At 37.3% G+C, this 17,852-nt stretch overlaps 1 protein-coding gene and 1 non-coding gene across 2 annotated transcripts in view; both read left to right on the top strand.

Annotated features, from left to right (window-relative positions):
• The window catches only part of IPO7 (importin 7), a 34,502-nt gene that overhangs the window by 3,652 nt on the left and 12,998 nt on the right, over nucleotides 1–17,852 (top strand). The window contains exons 2-13 of the mRNA XM_015630262.2: nucleotides 5,062–5,143; nucleotides 6,730–6,883; nucleotides 7,231–7,389; nucleotides 9,638–9,794; nucleotides 10,418–10,507; nucleotides 10,943–11,037; nucleotides 11,138–11,222; nucleotides 14,215–14,349; nucleotides 14,859–14,958; nucleotides 15,978–16,054; nucleotides 16,397–16,513; nucleotides 17,302–17,391. Coding sequence (XP_015485748.1) covers nucleotides 5,062–5,143; nucleotides 6,730–6,883; nucleotides 7,231–7,389; nucleotides 9,638–9,794; nucleotides 10,418–10,507; nucleotides 10,943–11,037; nucleotides 11,138–11,222; nucleotides 14,215–14,349; nucleotides 14,859–14,958; nucleotides 15,978–16,054; nucleotides 16,397–16,513; nucleotides 17,302–17,391 — 1,341 coding nt within the window. The remainder of the gene's footprint in view (nucleotides 1–5,061; nucleotides 5,144–6,729; nucleotides 6,884–7,230; nucleotides 7,390–9,637; nucleotides 9,795–10,417; nucleotides 10,508–10,942; nucleotides 11,038–11,137; nucleotides 11,223–14,214; nucleotides 14,350–14,858; nucleotides 14,959–15,977; nucleotides 16,055–16,396; nucleotides 16,514–17,301; nucleotides 17,392–17,852) is intronic.
• On the top strand, nucleotides 17,588–17,768 carry LOC117244622. The gene has a single exon (XR_004498065.1). It is a non-coding gene; the product is annotated as a small nucleolar RNA SNORA23 (small nucleolar RNA).

Below are 17,852 nucleotides of genomic sequence, written 5' to 3'. Positions count from 1 at the left end.
GTGACTTTCTTGGCTGTGATTGTCAGATCATGGGGTCTCTTTTGAAGTTGTTGGTGTGACATTTTACCCAAAGTACTTGGGTTAAACTTGGTTACTTTCACTTCCCCCATCTTCCATCTGTATATTCTGGTGTGTGTTAGATGAGGGGTGCTTTGGGAAAGAGTGTTTCAAGTTGCATGTGCCAAGGCTGGTCCAACACCAGGAATCCCCTTGGGGGCAGTAAGGAACCTTGGCTCCTCCAGGAAGAAGTTTCCTCCTCGGTGCAAGTTGCCCAGCACGAGGTAAAATCTGAGCAGAAAGGGTCACTTGCCACTTTCTCGTGTCTTAGCAAATAGTTCTGTGTGTGCCTAGCAAGCCTCTGCTAGGAGCACATTGCTTTTTCCTCAGCCAGCAGTAGAGCAAAAACTCCTTCAAACTTGCAGGCAGCGAAGAAAGGAGCACCAGGGATGTTTGCAGGAACTGCTAAATGTGTGTGTGTCTTTTGTGGACATTGAACTAGGTTTGCATATACATTGTAGCTGCATAAGAGGTGGCAGAACTGGCTTGTAAAAACCTGAGGTCAGAATGACTTCCACACCTGCTGAGTTCTTAAAAAAGAATTAAAAGATTGCCACGGGGCAGTTTGCTGATTCAGCGTGGCCTTACAGCTCCTGACCTTACCTTTCTGTAAGAAAACAGTTTCATCTCAGTGTAGTAGTTATGTTCACCCAGTCCTGCTATGGCCCAGATCAAAAATTACATAGATTTTTTTTTTCCCCAAAAAAACTGGAATGGAGGAGAAGCATTAAATTCTTATTTTTTCCATCTACTTTGTTTTTAAAATGTTAGCTTTTATTCACATGTGTGCTACTTTGAATAGCTATATAAATAACCTGGGGTTCCAGTTCAGCAGCATATAGTAAGTGTTGCTCATCTGTTCTGCTTTTTTGGGCAACAGTAAAGGAGGTGCCTATTGTAGTGTGTTTGTTATGGTATGTCAGCTTCCTGATGCCTGAAAAGAACACATGGAGGTCTTTTTACCCCAGATGAAACTTGTTTTTATCATTTAGAGGCACGCAGGCTTTGTGTGAGAGATTATTCCAGCATTAAAGATTAATGTAACTTACTGCAGTATCATTACTAGAGGAAAAGTGCTTTTCCACATTGTAATTAACTATTCATAGTTCACATGCCATGAACTGGTTTCTTCAATGTTAACTTTGAACTTCATTCCTCTTTTGGATTATGCAGCTGGTATGACTCTTTTCTCAAAAGTCTCTTTTAGCACAAGTCTGACAAAGCAACCCTGCTAGGAAAAACTGCAATGGACTGTGCAAAAAGATTGTGTGTTCTGGAGCAGTGATTGGGATTAAGAGACAGTGGTGCAAGGTTTGTGGTCTGATAGAACACATTCCTCAGCCAGCCAGGCTGCATAGCAAAGATTGCTCTTGGGAAAAGTCCCCAAATTCTTTGGCTCTTAGACAGCAAAGTCATACCAGTGACATGGCATGTCAGACCTTTTGTAAGTGGGAAAGACTTGAGATGAGTTTTGGTTTTGTTTTTCTTTAAGTGCTGAGTTAAGCGCTGGAAAACTTGACTTCTGCGACAGAACTATTTTTAAAAAACCCTGTAGTTCTCTAAATTTAATGTTTACTTTTAAATGGCACTTGTAAACAAGGAGCAAGAGAATAAAAATCAAAATTTTACCAATGTCAAAGCTTTCAAGTCTTAAAAATTTTCTGTTCTTCATGCAGTTTAGAGTATGTGATAGTGACCATTGTGAAATCCTGATTTTAGTTCAAAAATGCACCTAAAATAGGTGTGGTTTTTAGTATGGTTGTTTTTTTTTAGCAGTGCAGTCAGTGAAGAGGAGCATGCTGTCCTGAGAGGCAGCCCTCTCAGGGGAGTAAAATTATTAAAGATGGAAATAGCTGAAAGAGATGTGGATTCAGTATTTTTTAATGGTGTAGATACAAAAAGGCACCTATGGTGGTGTCTTATTTTAGGTTCAGGGTTTGTTTTTTTTTTCCCAAGTGCCAGTAAAACGTTGGATGCTCTTTTTAAGAGTGAAGCAGAGCAAGGGAGTATGTGAGAGGTAATTGTAGTACTTGGTGTTTTATTTGAGCATTCAGTACACCCTTTTCTTCATGGAATTATCCTTACTTGTCCCTACATCTCAGCTGCACTGCAGCCACCTTCCTTTCAGTGGCTTGGGAAGAGGTCATTGTGAAGAGTTTGGGAGTCCTTTATATTCCATAGAGAATGCATGGAAGTGTTAATGTAGCTCTGTGTGAATGTAGGTATTAAAGGAGAGGATTAAGAGCAGGCTTTGATTGGCAAGTAGAAGGTATTTTACTTGTATTAAAAGCACAGATTATATCTTGGCTGAATCTGCTTTGAAGCACTAAAGGTGATAAAGCAGCTCATCCTCCTGGTTGGTTGGAGTCTGATGCTTCAGATGCTAATAAGGATACTTGTAAGATACTTGTAAGATTTTAAAAAAACCAAACAGATAGTGGTGTAGATGTTTCCGTTTTGTCCCTTAAATCTTGCTATAGTTCAAAGAACCCAATGGAAATATATTAATCCCACATTCTAATAGAACTGATATTTCTAGGGAGCTTCTGTAGCCTGCTATGGGCACAGGCTCAGTCCTGTCTTTGTAAATAAAGAAAACATTATTTGGTATTTTATTAAATTTCATTGTGTAGCAGTTTTGTACACTGCTGTCTATATTTGTTTCTTTTAAGACACAAAATTTTAAAATCTAATTTCTTTTGGTTTTTCTGTTAGTTCCTTAGTAGCTCTTAAGCATTATTTCCATATTTGTTGCTGAAATGGATGGTTTTTATTACAAGAATAGCAGTCATTTATCAAGGGAAAGGAAAAGTAATCCTTAATTTTTAAAATTATAGGATTAAATGCTTCTTACTTTGCAAACATTGCAAATTTTCAGTATGGAAAAGGTATCTGTTAAGCTTATAACCCTCGTGGAAAGACATCAGTTTTCACTTTTAAGTCCATTTTATGCAGACTAATATGACCTTATTTGTAGGTGAGTTAAAGGTTATTGAAACTGAAAGCTTTCTTCAGGTTCACAACACGTTAAATACAGGAGCACTTCCGCTGACATTAATGTTAAGCGTATAATTGAGTGCTGTGCTGAATTAGGGTCTGATGTCATTTGGAATGTGCTGCAGGACTCTGTGTCTCTATTAATGTTCCTTAAGGAAAGGAGGAACTTAACGGACCTGCAGCTGTAGGAGGAATCTAACCCAACTAGTAAATTTGAGTTTCAATTTATTTATTCAGCCATTACTTGGCAGTTGAAGACAGTTGCACTTTTTTTTTCCCATTTAAAAGTGTGTTTGCTTCTTGAGGACTTGGGGAATATCAGAAAGGGTCAGCAGGACGTGTGCTCATATTGCGGTGTCAGTTACTCTCAGTTCATCGAATCACACTCTGCAAATAAACATTTCAGTGGGACCAGATGCCTCTGGGTGCTCTGGAGCCTGTAGAGTTTTAGTGCACTGGATGAATGTGTACAAGAGTGTTTTAACATTTTGGGCAGATTCTTAAGTTTGAAATCTGTTTTAAAGAACAGGAGATAGAAAACAAGCTACATTAACCAAACCTGAGTACCAATGTCGTGTCCCAGGCTGTCCCTTTTACCCTTGCTTGGAACCTGTTGGAGATATTTGCTCAGGAAAATGAAAGTTGAAGAGAACATTCTGGTACTGTAGGAGTGAGCTGGGCAGCATTACACACTCAGGAGGAATCTTGACATCATTTCATACTGTCAGAAGAGCTTTTGGCCTTAATAAAGGGAATGGAAGGATAATTTCTGAATGTTTCTCTATATGATATGAAGTTGCTGCAGTATCTGAGGCAGCCATTTGGTTTTCATAAATAGTGTAATTTCAGTGGTTTTGAAAGTAACAAGTGGGTAAGAGGTATTTTCCTAAGAGCTCAACAGGTTAAATTAGGTGGATCTATGCAATGGTCTTTGATAGGGGAACTGCAAAGAACATAGGAGACAATGTTGCTGTGTAAGTGAAGATAGAAAGTGAAGATTTTTTTTTGCAGCAAAGCAAAACTGTTTGGAAGTTGAATGAGGTAGATCAGGACTTGTCCAACAGAATATCTCTGAGGATGAGGTCCCACAGCCTTTGTTGATAAGTGTTCCAGGCCTTGGCCTCTCTTGTGATTTTTTTTTACCCATGCATAAAATAGGGATTTCCCATTGTAACTCATGTCCATGGACTCTTCACCTTGAGGAAAATTATGTTCGATTTCAGTTAAAAAAAGCAGGGTTAGTTTTTAAGGATTGCAACTCACTTTTCCCAGCAAAATTAATTTATTGTCTGGAGTTCTTGATGCTTGTGAAAGGTGGTTAAAGGGTATTATAATAACGTTAAGGTTTGTTTCTTCATTGAAAATACAATCCAGTCTGTAATGTATCAATGACAGTTTTCATATGGTAAGAAAAAACATGTTTTGTTTTCTTTCTAAGTGAAACTCCAGCACATCCCGGGGAACTTATTACTCTGCAGATGTGTCTCCATTTGGATCTCCCTGCTGTTGCTTTGCTGTTGGGTAGTTCTGTGGACAGCTGCTGCAGCAGTGGTCCCTTGAAACTGGTTTTTGAGAAAGATGAAGTAGGAGTTGGACTTACTTTTAAAACATAGTTCCCATCTGTTTCTTCTGTTATTATAGAATGAACTCATACCTTGCTAGAGGTCACTGTAAACTTGCTGCTCTTGGGTTTTTCGGGCTGTTCAGGTGCTCTTGCTTCAAGTGTTTGTTCTGAATGGGGAGCATGTTTGGTGACTGTGGAAGGCTGATTCCTGTTCTGTGATTTCTTCAGCTCTGTTACCTTAAACGGTAGGGTTTTTTTCCCCCCATTGCTGTCTTCAAAATGCAGTGAGCACAAAACTTTGGAATGCTTTGGCTGATTAGCTGACTCCTGTGCAACTGGCTGAATTGCTGGTATTCTATTGATTGCATTACATCATTATAAAGATATTGTAAATCTTAATGGGAGTATTCTAAAACTCAACTCTTTTTTTCCCCTCTCCATAGGCTCATAAGTCAGTGAACTTTGTTTCAACTCTGCTTCAGATCACTATGTCCGAGCAACTGGATTTACCAGTGAGACAGGCAGGCAAGTTTTCAAATATTTTTTTCATTGTATCTACTCTGATGGTGCATACACACAAGTATATGTACAGATACTATTAAAGAATTCTAATGATTTTAATGTCAAGCACTCAGAAGCTGGGAGTTGCTCAAATTACAGTCATCACGAGCTGTTATCTGGCACCATACACTGAGTAAGGAAGACAGAAAGAAAAGGTGTGTCTGGCTCTTGAATGATTCTTCACCTTTATCTCTAGTGAACATTCCTGGGGGAAGCAGAATGGTTTATGATGCTGGTGCACTTGGTCCAAGAAGGTTATTTAAACTTGTACTGTGAGCACTAAAGTTTCTAAATATATTAAGTAGAAGAAAACAAATTATGCCTTTCAGAACCCTGCTTATTTGCATGTGAGCCATCAGTAAAATTGGATGTTGATTATTGGCAGCTCCAAACATTGCCTTAAAGCTGCTCTAATTACTTGGTAGAGGTTTTTAGTACAATACTTCAGTGTGTTTTCTGACTGGTCAGGAAGGTGTGATCTGGATTGCTTATTTGGACCTTCCGTGTAGTAGACTACTCTAAGTTATAGCCTAAACTTAGCTTGCATTTTTATCTTACTGCTTGGGGATATAATTCAAATTATGACTCAAAAAGCTTACTGCTTTACAAGTAGAACATACAAAAAGAAGTTTGAAGAAAACCTCTGAAATTTCACCCTCTTCCCTGTTAGCCAATTAAACCCCAAAGCATCCTGTGGAGAGCGGGGATGGCTCATGCAAGGCCCAGCTTACAAACAGTGTGTGTTCACAAAGCAGTTAAAGATAAATCCCTCTGAGGGCTGGCTGACATCTCTATCACTTCAGTCTTGTAATCATCTGCTGAGTCTTTCTTGACCTCCACAGACACTTTCAGAAACCCTCTGGTTTCTGAATCTTTAAAAGGTGCATATGAAATTTAGGAAGAGAAGTTGCTTTATGGACTTTTATGTCAAATTAGATTAACAGTAACTTTGTTATCAGTTTGCCATTTGAGATTTCCTATTGCATGTTGTAAGTACTTCTCCAAGTGCTGTGATTTATATTCTGCCACAGAAGCAGTTTGGATTTGGTTATCAAACAGTAAATGCAGGGTTTGTTCCAGGAGCCTGATTGCTACAGATTGCTGTAGACCATAACCTGGATATAAAGGAGCTCTGTTTCTCCAGTATTCATTCCTGTATCACCAACGTAATTAGATTTTTTTGCTTACAAGGGATGTTTTAGGTTGTCATTAGTATTGATCAGCTTTTCTTTTTCAGTTTTAATGAAAACATTGAGAAAATCGTTATAATGGAGTTTTCAGAAATTGCTAAATAGTTCCTCAACTACTTACCTGAATCATAGATGAAAGCAATATGTTTAGTATTTTTATATTAAATGGGTGAAAGAGTATGAATTTAGTAAATTATTGGGTTAATAAATTGCATGGTTTATGTATTTTGATTCTCCTACTTAGGGTCAATGCTTTTGTAATTTTAGTTGGTCTTGTTCTAAAAAATATTCACTTGCGAGTTGTGCATTTGTTTTGTGCTTTGAATGTCTGTCAGCTGATTTGCCACTCTTGTTTCACAGGAGTTATCTACTTGAAAAATATGATAACCCAGTATTGGCCGGACCGTGACAGTGCTCCAGGAGAGATCCCACCTTACTCCATCCCAGAAGAGGACAGACACTGTATCCGTGAGAACATTGTAGAAGCCATTATCCACTCTCCTGAGCTGATCAGGTGAACAGTTGTAGCCTCTGCATGAGTTGCCTGTGGATTCTGACTGTTGGGTTTCTTTCTTTTTTTATTTTTTTCTCAGCCAAGATCACCCACGTGCTAAGCATCATTGTCACACACTGTGTATCCTAAACATAGGATTAATGTAGATGGAAAAACAGTTTTCAGCTTGTGTAGCATGTAGAAATTTTAAATTCCTTCAATGGAGACTGTTAAGCAGAAACTACAGAACCTAAACCTAAACAGAAAGGAAGTCTTAAGTATGGACAGTATTTGCTGCTTCAACACTGCAAGAATATTATTAAAATAATAGCAGTAACTTATTTAATTGTTGTGCTTTTGATTTCCAGAGTACAGCTTACTACTTGCATTCACCACATTATCAAGTATGATTATCCAAGTCGCTGGACTGCAGTTGTGGAGAAAATTGGATTTTATCTCCAGTCTGACAACAGTGCTTGTTGGCTTGGAATTCTTCTCTGTCTTTATCAACTTGTGAAAAACTATGAGTAAGTTCTTTCTGGTCTTTCTTAATATAAACCAGCAGAATTAATATATTGGTGTCTATTTTTTGTACTCTGTGTGTATACTGTAACCATGTAGAATTGTCTATGGAACTGCACCAAGGTGATGGAAATGTAATCTTAGAAAGTATTCTCAACTATTTGCCGTGCAGGTGCTGACTCGTGTATCTTCTCCACTAAAAATTACAGAAAAAATGCCTTCATTAAAAGTTTGAATTCAGAAAAAAACGGGTGTCTTAAAACCTTAATGTGGAAGTTGTCTTTTATGGATTGGTGGCAGTAAGAAAATCTGCTCAAAATCATGACTTCTGCAGGAATTTATTATTTAAGTCAGATTTAAACTTTTAAGCAATTTGTGCTCTAGTACTTGGTGACAGTAACCATGGAAAGGTTTCAATGTGAAATCTGGAATGTTTGGATCTCAGAATTAGTTAACTGACTTTGGTATGATCACTTGGGTGATCAGAGAAAAGGACGGTCCTGGAGTCAGGGAATTGTAGTAGTGCAGCTGATGGAATCCACAATTTACTCTTTCAAAGCATTGGAATGCATAACATTTCTTTTTCAGTTTATTGATTTAAAATATTGCATGGAAGAGTGTCCATCTAATTTTGTGAATTTTATGTCAATCAGCGTAAAACAGTGAATGTCAATTTCTCAAAAATACTTTTACAGGAATGCCATGAAGATCTTTGTAATCCCAAGTGGGAGTTTTCTTAGTGGCTGAAAATTACATTTTCACTTGATTTTCAGCTTAAACATCTTTAACTAAATACGCTGCAGAGATCTGTGAGCTGTAAATCAAGAAGTGTTCAGTGGCAGGGAATTATGATGACAGGAATCCATGTTTAGGGATCTGAGTGCAGTCACTGTGCCATAAGTAACGGGTGTGTCTGTAGTCTCAGCTGATCAAACACTTCAGCTGAGGCCTGGAACTGCTCCTGCTTGCTCAGCTTTCTGGTGGAGTCAGCAAGGGTGAGTTTCATGTCACGAATCATGTAGGAATGTGTACATTTCAGTGTGTTTCAGTCAGTTACAAATCTGTGTAATGTTATGACTTTGATCAGGTTTTTACTGCCTGACGTGTAGGAATATTTAAGTTGGGATTTTTCTTTTTTTCCTTAACATGGGACATAAATATCTTGGAGATTTTCACTTTTTTTTTTTCCCTTCAAATTTAACCAGCAATATCAAATGGCTGCTCTTTACATGGTATTTTTTCTAGTATTTTTCATTTTTTTGGTGAAAATAATAAACTGAATTTTCCTGAGCAATGTTTAATCTTAATGTTTGGGTTTCTGGTTCGGAAAATGCATGAAAACTGTATTATTGAACAGGATCTTAGAGCTCAGTGTTTTGTAGTAGTTTATAAGAGAACATATCATCTGGCAGCAGATTGAGTAGTCTTTTTCTTGTTATATTCTGAAAATTGCCACTGTTTAGGAAGCTGAGTATTGATATTTAGTATTAGTGAAAAGTCTACAAAAACCAACCAAACCAAGCTCAATCCTCTAACCCTGAAATCTCCCACAGGAGTCCAAGAGTCTGACAAGTATTGATTGCTGAATCAAGAAATAAATGTACAATCATAAAATGATGTTTTATCTTGTTATTGTCATCACCAGTATAGATAAAATCCTGCTCTGCTGTGACAACTCTTGAATCAATTAGCAGTTTCTTGTGTATGAGTTAAAATTTGGGGCAAAGATTTTGAAATGCAGCTTTGTTTCCTTTCAGGAACTTTGAAATGTTTGAGAAATTAAGTGGAGCCTTGTTTTCAGCATGGGCAAGCGGGTGGGCTGTCCCCAGCAGAGAAGGTCTGAGGTTTTATTTCAAGGGTGGTTGCCTGTTCAATCTGAACACAGGCTGGAATCCCACCTTCTCTATCAGGCTGTTGGCTTTGGGCAAATGAAATGGTGAGGTGTGAGAGCCATCAGTGGCAGCCTGTGAGAGACTTCTCAGTTTGCTTTGTCCAGTGTCAGTGAAGCAATCTAGCTTCTGCAAATATTTTGATAAATTGTGGACTCTGATTAACCTATTTCTCATCTGTAACACTGTCTGGCTGTTGCTTTATTTCTGATTCTGTCACAGGAACTATCTAGGTTTGTTTATAAGTCACAGGTTGTTTTGAACTGTCAAATAACCTACTTGTGCCTACAGTGGGGCAAGGTGAGCTTTTGCAATTTAAAGCTGCCCAAAAGAGCTACAAAACTGGTTTTGTTCTTCTCTAAAGGTACAAGAAACCAGAGGAACGGAGTCCCTTGATAGCTGCAATGCAACATTTTCTGCCAGTCCTGAAGGACAGCTTCATTCAGCTCTTGAATGATCCATCAGACCAGTCTGTCCTCATCCAGAAACAGATCTTCAAAATATTTTATGCCCTTGTCCAGGTAAAAAAAAATTGTATATACTTGAACAATAATTAAAAGCATTATGCTTTTCCTTAAAATAGTGAATGACAAAAATATTACAGTATTAGATTACATCTGAATCATTTTCCCTACTACTCAGCTCCATGAATCACAAGTTTCTGATTGTCTTGTGCTTTTACTTTTGTACAGTGCTATTCCTGGTTGGCATTAGATAAAACTTACACAAGCCATCCTCTAAGGTAGGGTGTTTGCTGGAAAACCAGTTAAAAAATGTGTTTTCTAAGGACAGATTGTGGAGGCCAGCCTACAGTTAATTACCAATGTAAATACAGGAGTTTGGAATGGAACGGCTGTTAAATGCTTCAGAAATCAGAGTAACATCCATTTAAGTAGCATTTTAGCATTGCATAAGCACAATGAATTGGAGCAAAGACCTTTAGCACCTTTGAGGATATTTAGGATATAGGTTAGATTGTGTTGAGTTCTTTAGCCTTGATTTTGTGGTAAATTGCTCTTTCATAATAGCTAAGTGTAGGCAAAGATTTGAAAGCTAAAATTCAAACTGTGAAAGTAACAAATTTACTATAAAGAAATTAAAAAATAATTTCCCCTTTTGCTTTGTTTTGTTTTGTTTTACCCAGTACACATTACCTTTGGAGTTGATAAATCAGCAAAACCTGACTGAGTGGATAGAAATCCTGAAGACTGTTGTTGATAGGGATGTACCAGCTGTAAGTGGCTTTTGGCTATTTATGTCTTTAAACTTAAGTTTTTTCATTCATTAGAATGTTAAACAGTTTAATATTTTATTTCTGCATTCTTTTTACTGTACAGATGCCAAGGAAATTATGACTAAAAAAGATTAGGCTAAATGGGTTTAGATTAGGCTAAACAGACTAAACAAATTTTGAAAATATATAGCTTGTATGCGAGTTCTGTTTTCAAAATATAGCAAAGCTTATTTTGGCTACTTGTTTCAAAAATTTATTGATCATTTAGGCATATGTAATGGAATTTATTTTTAGATATGCTCTACTAAATACTTTAATTGAGCTAGAAGTGTAAATAACAGGTTAAAAGCTAGATATACTATGTAGTTGCTCAAATAACATGTAATTTGAACTCTTTGTTAGTAATTGGTAAATAATGTCTTTTTTTTCCTAAAGGAAACCCTTCAGGTTGATGAGGATGATAGACCTGAGCTGCCATGGTGGAAATGCAAGAAGTGGGCTTTGCATATCTTAGCTAGGCTCTTTGAGAGGTATTTTCTCTTCCATTATTATTTAAAAAACACCCAAGCAAATATTTAAATCAATAATATTGCTGCACACCTGAGTTTATGTACTTGCTTCTAATTCTAGGTATGGAAGCCCTGGTAATGTTTCCAAGGAGTACAATGAGTTTGCTGAAGTTTTCCTGAAGGCCTTCGCTGTTGGTGTTCAGCAAGTAAGAAACACTGAGTGTGGGGGCAGTATTAGGATAGGTTTAGAGCTAGTACTGATTGCTTATTTCAGTATTTGCTGAAAGGCTTCTTGCTCTTATTCACTTTTTTTTTTCCCCCAAGCACTTTGGTATGGAAAGCAGTGATGTCTGTGAGCTAAAAAAAAGAATGATAAAGAAATTATCAATTTGCCACATAGCACAATCGACTTTCCACTTACAAGCCCTCAGATAAGCTTCAGACAAATGCTACAATTTTTTTTCCTTTCTGAAAGAGATGGGTGTATGTGGTGTAGTTGCCCTTCAGAACTAGCTTTTAAACTCTGTATGCAAGGTTTTTTTTGACTTAAAGTCTGTAAGTTATAAATTTTCAACCTTCTGCAAAAGCCTGATCAAGTAGAGGCTCTCTTATAGTCAGGTAATTCTGATGTTCCCTTTCCACGTCTCCCTGTTTTGGGGCTGCCACTTGTGCTGTGTTGTAGGGTCAGCTATGTGCAAAGAAACTTTGGATTAATTAAAAATATCAGGCATGTTTTTATAAAATTTCCTCATATTTGGTTCATAAATACCTTTCTTTTAAGGTGATTATGTTGCAAATATAAATAGACAATTTATGAAAATCTCATGGTGTAGGATGTTTCCTTCAAAGCCTTTGAGTCAAACAGTTCTTAGTTCAGTTTCAGTTCTCTTAATTTCTAATGAAATTATAATGAATTACAGAGCTTTAAAAGAAGAAGTGTAGGGAAAGTATCTCATAAATCCATGCTTTTTGAAGGTTGGCCAAAGTATGGAAAACATTTTTCACATTGAGTGTAAGGCGATATATTCCAACATTCCCCTTAGACAAGTGGTGTCAGCAGTGCTTCCTGAGGTGCTCACCTGTCACCTCCAGGTGACATTAGACAGTTAATTATTGCATGTTCTTTGAGGGCTTACTGCTTGCTTTGCACTTCTAAGATAAAATGAAATTCTGACAAAAGGCTATGGCCAAAAGTAGTCTTTGATAATTTTAACAGTTTGACAAAATAATTGTTTTTCTTTTTAAATCAAATTTGATCCTTACTGTTATTGCAGCTAGGAAACTCTAAGAATTCAGGTATTTTAAAGAAAGCTGCCAAAAAAGCAGTACTTTAGCAGGCTTAATTTGTTCCTAAAAAAGAATGTAACTTGTTTAGGAAGACAGACTATATTTAAGATTCTGCCCTCCATTTTTCTGCAGAAGATAGATCTTGGGCCTCTGCTCAGGACATGGAATCTGTCAAATAAATGTTGTGGAAGATTTTTGAGCAGGTTGTGTTTCTTTACAAAAACTGGAAATCTATGGGATACTGAAGAATATAAATTTGGATAATACATTTCATTGATTACATTTCTCTACTCTCCAAAGTGTTTGCATCCTTTTAGTAAAGGAATAATAGATAAATATAAGACATGAAACTACAGATGGTTCAAGTATAAACTTGAAATATACTGCTAATATTATTGTCATAATTGCTTCTCATTGATTAGGCACCACCCCTCAAAAAAAAAAAAAAAAAAAAAGTCCTGTACAGTCAGCATTCACTTTAGCTAAACTTTCTTAGCTTGTCCAAACCAGGCTGGAATACCCTGAATTTATCCCTTGTGTTAGGAGCTGTTTTGCTCAAGACACACTTCTCATGAGCCAGAGCTAAGCCCTGGTTAGACACTGCTGCCTTGTAGTTCCTTGGCACTGCTAGAGAATTTTATTTGCCCCAGAGTGTCCATCCTGCTTTTCCTCACTGCAGTTCTTAAATATTTTCTTAATTTTTTAATATCTTTGCCTACTACATCTGAATCATGAAACTACATACATCTTCTTGGATAGTCCTCAAAACAGCTGCGAGTTTGAACTTTTGCTCACTTCTATCCTAACTCAATATCTAATGCCACCAAAACCTTGTACTCAGATGTTGGTACCAACCAGTAATTTCTCTCTAAATCCTGATGGTTTTTAAACATGAGCAGTTCAAACTTTGAGAATTGATAAAACATCTAGAGCATAACTGTTTGTAAAGCTGTGAATATTTTGATGACTGAGTGCACTCTTCTTAAACTGAAGTGCAAGGCAATTCCTTTGGGAAAAACACTTCAGTGTTTGTGTAATAAATGGTAGCACCAGCGTTCATTCTCAAAATAATGAATCTTGTTTTCCCCAGATTTTTATTTTTGTAACATTACAGATTGATTGTTATTTTTCCAGTCCTTTTGGGTTTGGATTCTTAAAAAATGCTTCTTTTGTGTGAAGACTGACATGAAACTCTGGAAATGGGACTTGCCATTTCTCTCCAGTTAGTGATGCTACTTCTGAAGGTGCAGTGTTTCCACTCACCTGGACTGGGCTACAGGGAATTCCCTTTGCATTACACATGCAAAACTCTCCTGTGAGCTGTAATTTAATTGCTGGTCATGGTCCCATGTCCGTTTCATGACCATATCTGTGGAGAGCCATGGACTTGAACACAGGTGGATCCCTGTGAGGAGTTCTGGATGCTACCTCAGAAGAATTGAGAAAGCCAAAGGGCGTGACTGATGGATCACTCCATCAGACACATTCCTCACACAGCTGTGGCTCTGAGGCAGCACAGAGGCACTGATCAGTAGGCTGTGAGTGTAGAGTGTTCTGATCCAGTGGCTGGGTGTGAATTTCTGCCCCCAAAGAGTGAAGATGGAATAATAAACCTCAGAGGGCAAGGCCTCCTGGAGTGTGTTGGTGGTGAATTAGCATGTATGGTTTGTGTTATTAAGGATGGTATTTTTAAAAGATGTGCAAGCATCCAATATGAGCTGCAAGTTCTCTTATAAAATTGACAATGACATTTGGTAGAAGGATTAGTCAGTACCCATTTTAGCCTAATGAATGAACGGGGGTTTTGTTCAGTTTTGAGGGGTTCTTGTGTAGGCTTGTGAGGGAGGGTAGAACTGGGGTGAAAATGGTCTGTGCTCTGTATCAGCTATTGATGAGATCTGATTTCTCTAGGTGTTGCTGAAGGTGCTGTATCAATACAAGGAAAAGCAGTACATGGCTCCTAGAGTTCTGCAGCAAACGCTGAATTACATCAATCAAGGAGTGTCTCATGCAGTCACCTGGAAGAATCTGAAACCTCATATTCAAGTAAGCCATTTTTGGGGGTTTAATACTTAGGTGACTCAGAAGTACATTAGTCAGTCTACTGTACAGCATTTCCAGCCTAAAATTCACATTTTAGGCACTTCTCTTATAAATTGGTGGAAATAGTTTAAGCCAGTTGAGTGAGGGTTACCTTGAAACATGAACAAAGCCAGCTAATTTATTGTTGTCTCTCCTTTGTGCTTTAATTTATTGAGGATTACAATCTAACACAGCAACACAACATATTTGGAGATGGTGTTAGCTGCTGAATTTATGGCATTGAATCATCTCCACATGCCATTATCCAAAGCCAGTCTACTGTCTTGTGTTGTATTGTAACCCTACCTAAACACAAAAGATCTGCTTTTCTGTAAAGTGCCACATAAATCCACTCAATGTTAACATTTTATATGAGGAAGTGAGAGGATGGAGAAAATCTGTAAAATACAGGACAGAATACAGAGATTGATTTAATAGTGCTAACCTGTTTTCAATCTCTTTTTTTATTCCAGGGAATCATCCAAGATGTTATTTTCCCATTGATGTGCTATACAGATGCTGATGAAGAGCTTTGGCAAGAAGATCCATATGAATATATCCGCATGAAATTTGGTGAGCGTTTGAAATCTACTCATGTTAAAAAATGATTTCACACAAAAATGGGATTTTTATGGGGTGTTTTTGTGAAAACAGAGATGGCTTTAGTTTTGAAAAAAAAGAGAAACACAGTATATTAACCAAATAATAGAGTTAACTTGCACATATTTGTGGAAAGGAGAGTGGATACAACAGTCAACAATGACACAGGAGTTTGTGCACTTGTAAAAGTATTTCATTTTTACAGTTACAAAGTTTTTATTACAAGTCAAACACGCCTGGTCTTGCTAACAAAGACTACATAAATTTAATGTCATTAAAGGTTATGCCTTACAACAACTAATATTTCAGGCCCTGAATTTCTTAGGGAATTTCACCCATGGCACAGTTCAGAGCAGATCTATCCCAGTGGTAAATGACACATTATGGAGTAAGCCCAGCATTCCAGACTTGTCCCATTTCACCTCCTGTGCTCTGCTACTTTGTGTTGGGCTTTACTCTTAGGTCTGTGCAGTCCTCTAAGGCAGGGAACAAAAAAATGCTTCAGACTCCCTGAACAAATTCTTCCCTCCACTACAAATGTTAATGTGGCTAGAATAAGGAATCTTGAGGGGTTTGGGAGTTTTTATCCCTCAGGCCAGAGGCATACCTGTAAACACTACAGGTATTACACAAGGCTCTGATAATCCTCTTCTGCAGAGAAATGAGAAACTGAGAGTTTTTTAACCCAATTAATGCTGTGTACTGGCCTGTGGAGTAAATAGCATCCATGTCAAAATTTGACTGTGTTACAAAATATTTTTCTTAAGAAATTAAAGACATAGAACTTCAAATTAGACATGTAGGGGCAGTCATTATGAAAAACATGGAATATATGTAGTCAACCATGTGTTACTCTTTGGACTTGGAATATCTCTAGCAAGAAAGCATGATCAACCACCTGAAAGGTGCTGTCTTTTTCCTATTAAATACATTGGGATTGTCAACTGTAGTAAAGGACCAGAATTTATAACTGTTACAATGTTATTTAACAGATGTATTTGAAGACTTCATTTCTCCAACAACTGCTGCTCAGACATTATTGTTTACATCATGTAGTAAAAGGAAAGAGGTAAGCTGTTCAAGGATTATACTGAAATACTACTATCTAAATTCAATTTATTTGCTGAAAGAGCTATTAATAAAAGTTTTACTTATCTGCTCTCATATCATAGTATGCTAAAATTTGAAATTTCAAATTCATTTTGCACTGCTCTATTCATGATTTTTGTATTTGCAAATTCTCTGGGACCCATTCTTGATAGAATATTGTGTGTTTATAAGAAAGACATAAAACATTGCCCAAATTCCAGACTTGGAGCAGGCTATTGGATATTGTAGCATCTCAGAGCATAGAAAATGGTACCTGGGATGATTGATTTGATTACTTTGACTAACCTTACATGTAATCTAGGTCCTGCAGAAGACAATGGGCTTCTGTTATCAAATCCTTACGGAGCCAAACGCTGATCCTCGCAAGAAAGATGGTGCTTTACATATGATTGGTTCTTTGGCTGAAATTCTCCTAAAAGTAAGCAGAACAGATCTGGTGGTCCTTATCACTTTTTTTTTTTTGCTCCTCCTATGCTTTCTCTGACATAGGGTGCCTTAGAAGAAATGCAAATAGCTCTGAGTTCACAAGTTTATGAATTGCTGCCAGGTTTTTAAAAATTGTTTCCTTTGTTTTGGGTTTAATGTCAGCTTAATTACTTAATTACCAAAATTTTATAGGTCATGTTCAAGCTCAGAGTATTGTTTTAAGTTCTTTTAAGTTCTGTGCTTCTGGTGAGAATTACTACACCATTTCTGTGCTACACTTAATTACATTCCCTTTTTTGTGGAAGGAAGGAAGGAAAAAAGTGCTCTCTTAAATGAGAGGCTGTTTATTTAATGGACTCTCTTATGTATAGAAGAAAGGAAATAAAATTAAATTTGTGATGTTGCTCAGTTAAAATGGTAGGAAAATATAGATGCATGGCATGAACTTGTATTTGGACCACAGTTCTGAGTAGTTTCCATGACCACTTTTACTTCTGATGCCAATGTGTTGCCAATTGTAAGGTGTCTCTTGGGGTCAAAAAAGGGTTGGGGAAAAAGTGTCACTATTATGACTGAAAAATTTAAAAATCCACGTAGGATCCCAGTTTAATTACTAAAACAGAAGATGATTGTTGCATAATTGACTTTAAAAAGGGGTAAGTTAAAAGTGAGAGTTTTGTTACACTCTTGACAGTTTAATGTGTGTGACATTTTTACTGGGATAGAAATACATTTTATATGAAGTTTTAAACTGATGTGCTTCCCATCATATTTTGACAGAAGAAGATCTATAAGGATCAGATGGAATATATGTTGCAGAATCATGTGTTCCCTCTCTTCAGCAGTGAGCTGGGTTACATGAGAGCACGGGTAAGAAAGTATGGCATTTACTGGTGAGATACACTGTCTGTTCCAATTGAAGAATTCAGAAATCTTCAACTTCTTCCCTCTCACAGATGCTCTCATTTATGCACCTTTTTCACAATAAATTGTAGACTTATTCCAGGGATGAGTACCAGTTTTTACATGTGATTATAGATAGCCCCTGTGTAGTTTTGAAATGGCTGCAGCACTGTGTGCACAGTTTCCCGTCTGTGTCTGGTGGTAGGGTCTGTGTGTGTTCTGCACGTAGACTGTACTGCTCACACAAAACCTGTGGCCAAAGATGAACCTGAGATCATAGTACTGGTCCAGTGATGTCTGCAGGACAGCCTCCCACTGACCAGCCTCCACACTCTCAAACATCTTCATCACTGAAGAGTCTTACAGTATCTTTATTCAACAGAAGTTGCACCTCAGATTCAGCAATTTGTGTTGTTTATGGGTATACA

Source organism: Parus major, chromosome 5 (assembly GCF_001522545.3).
Source record: "Parus major isolate Abel chromosome 5, Parus_major1.1, whole genome shotgun sequence".
NCBI classification, from domain to species: Eukaryota; Metazoa; Chordata; class Aves; order Passeriformes; family Paridae; genus Parus; species Parus major.
The sequence above is the reverse complement of the archived record's forward strand: the minus strand, read 5'-3'. Positions and strand labels throughout refer to the sequence as shown.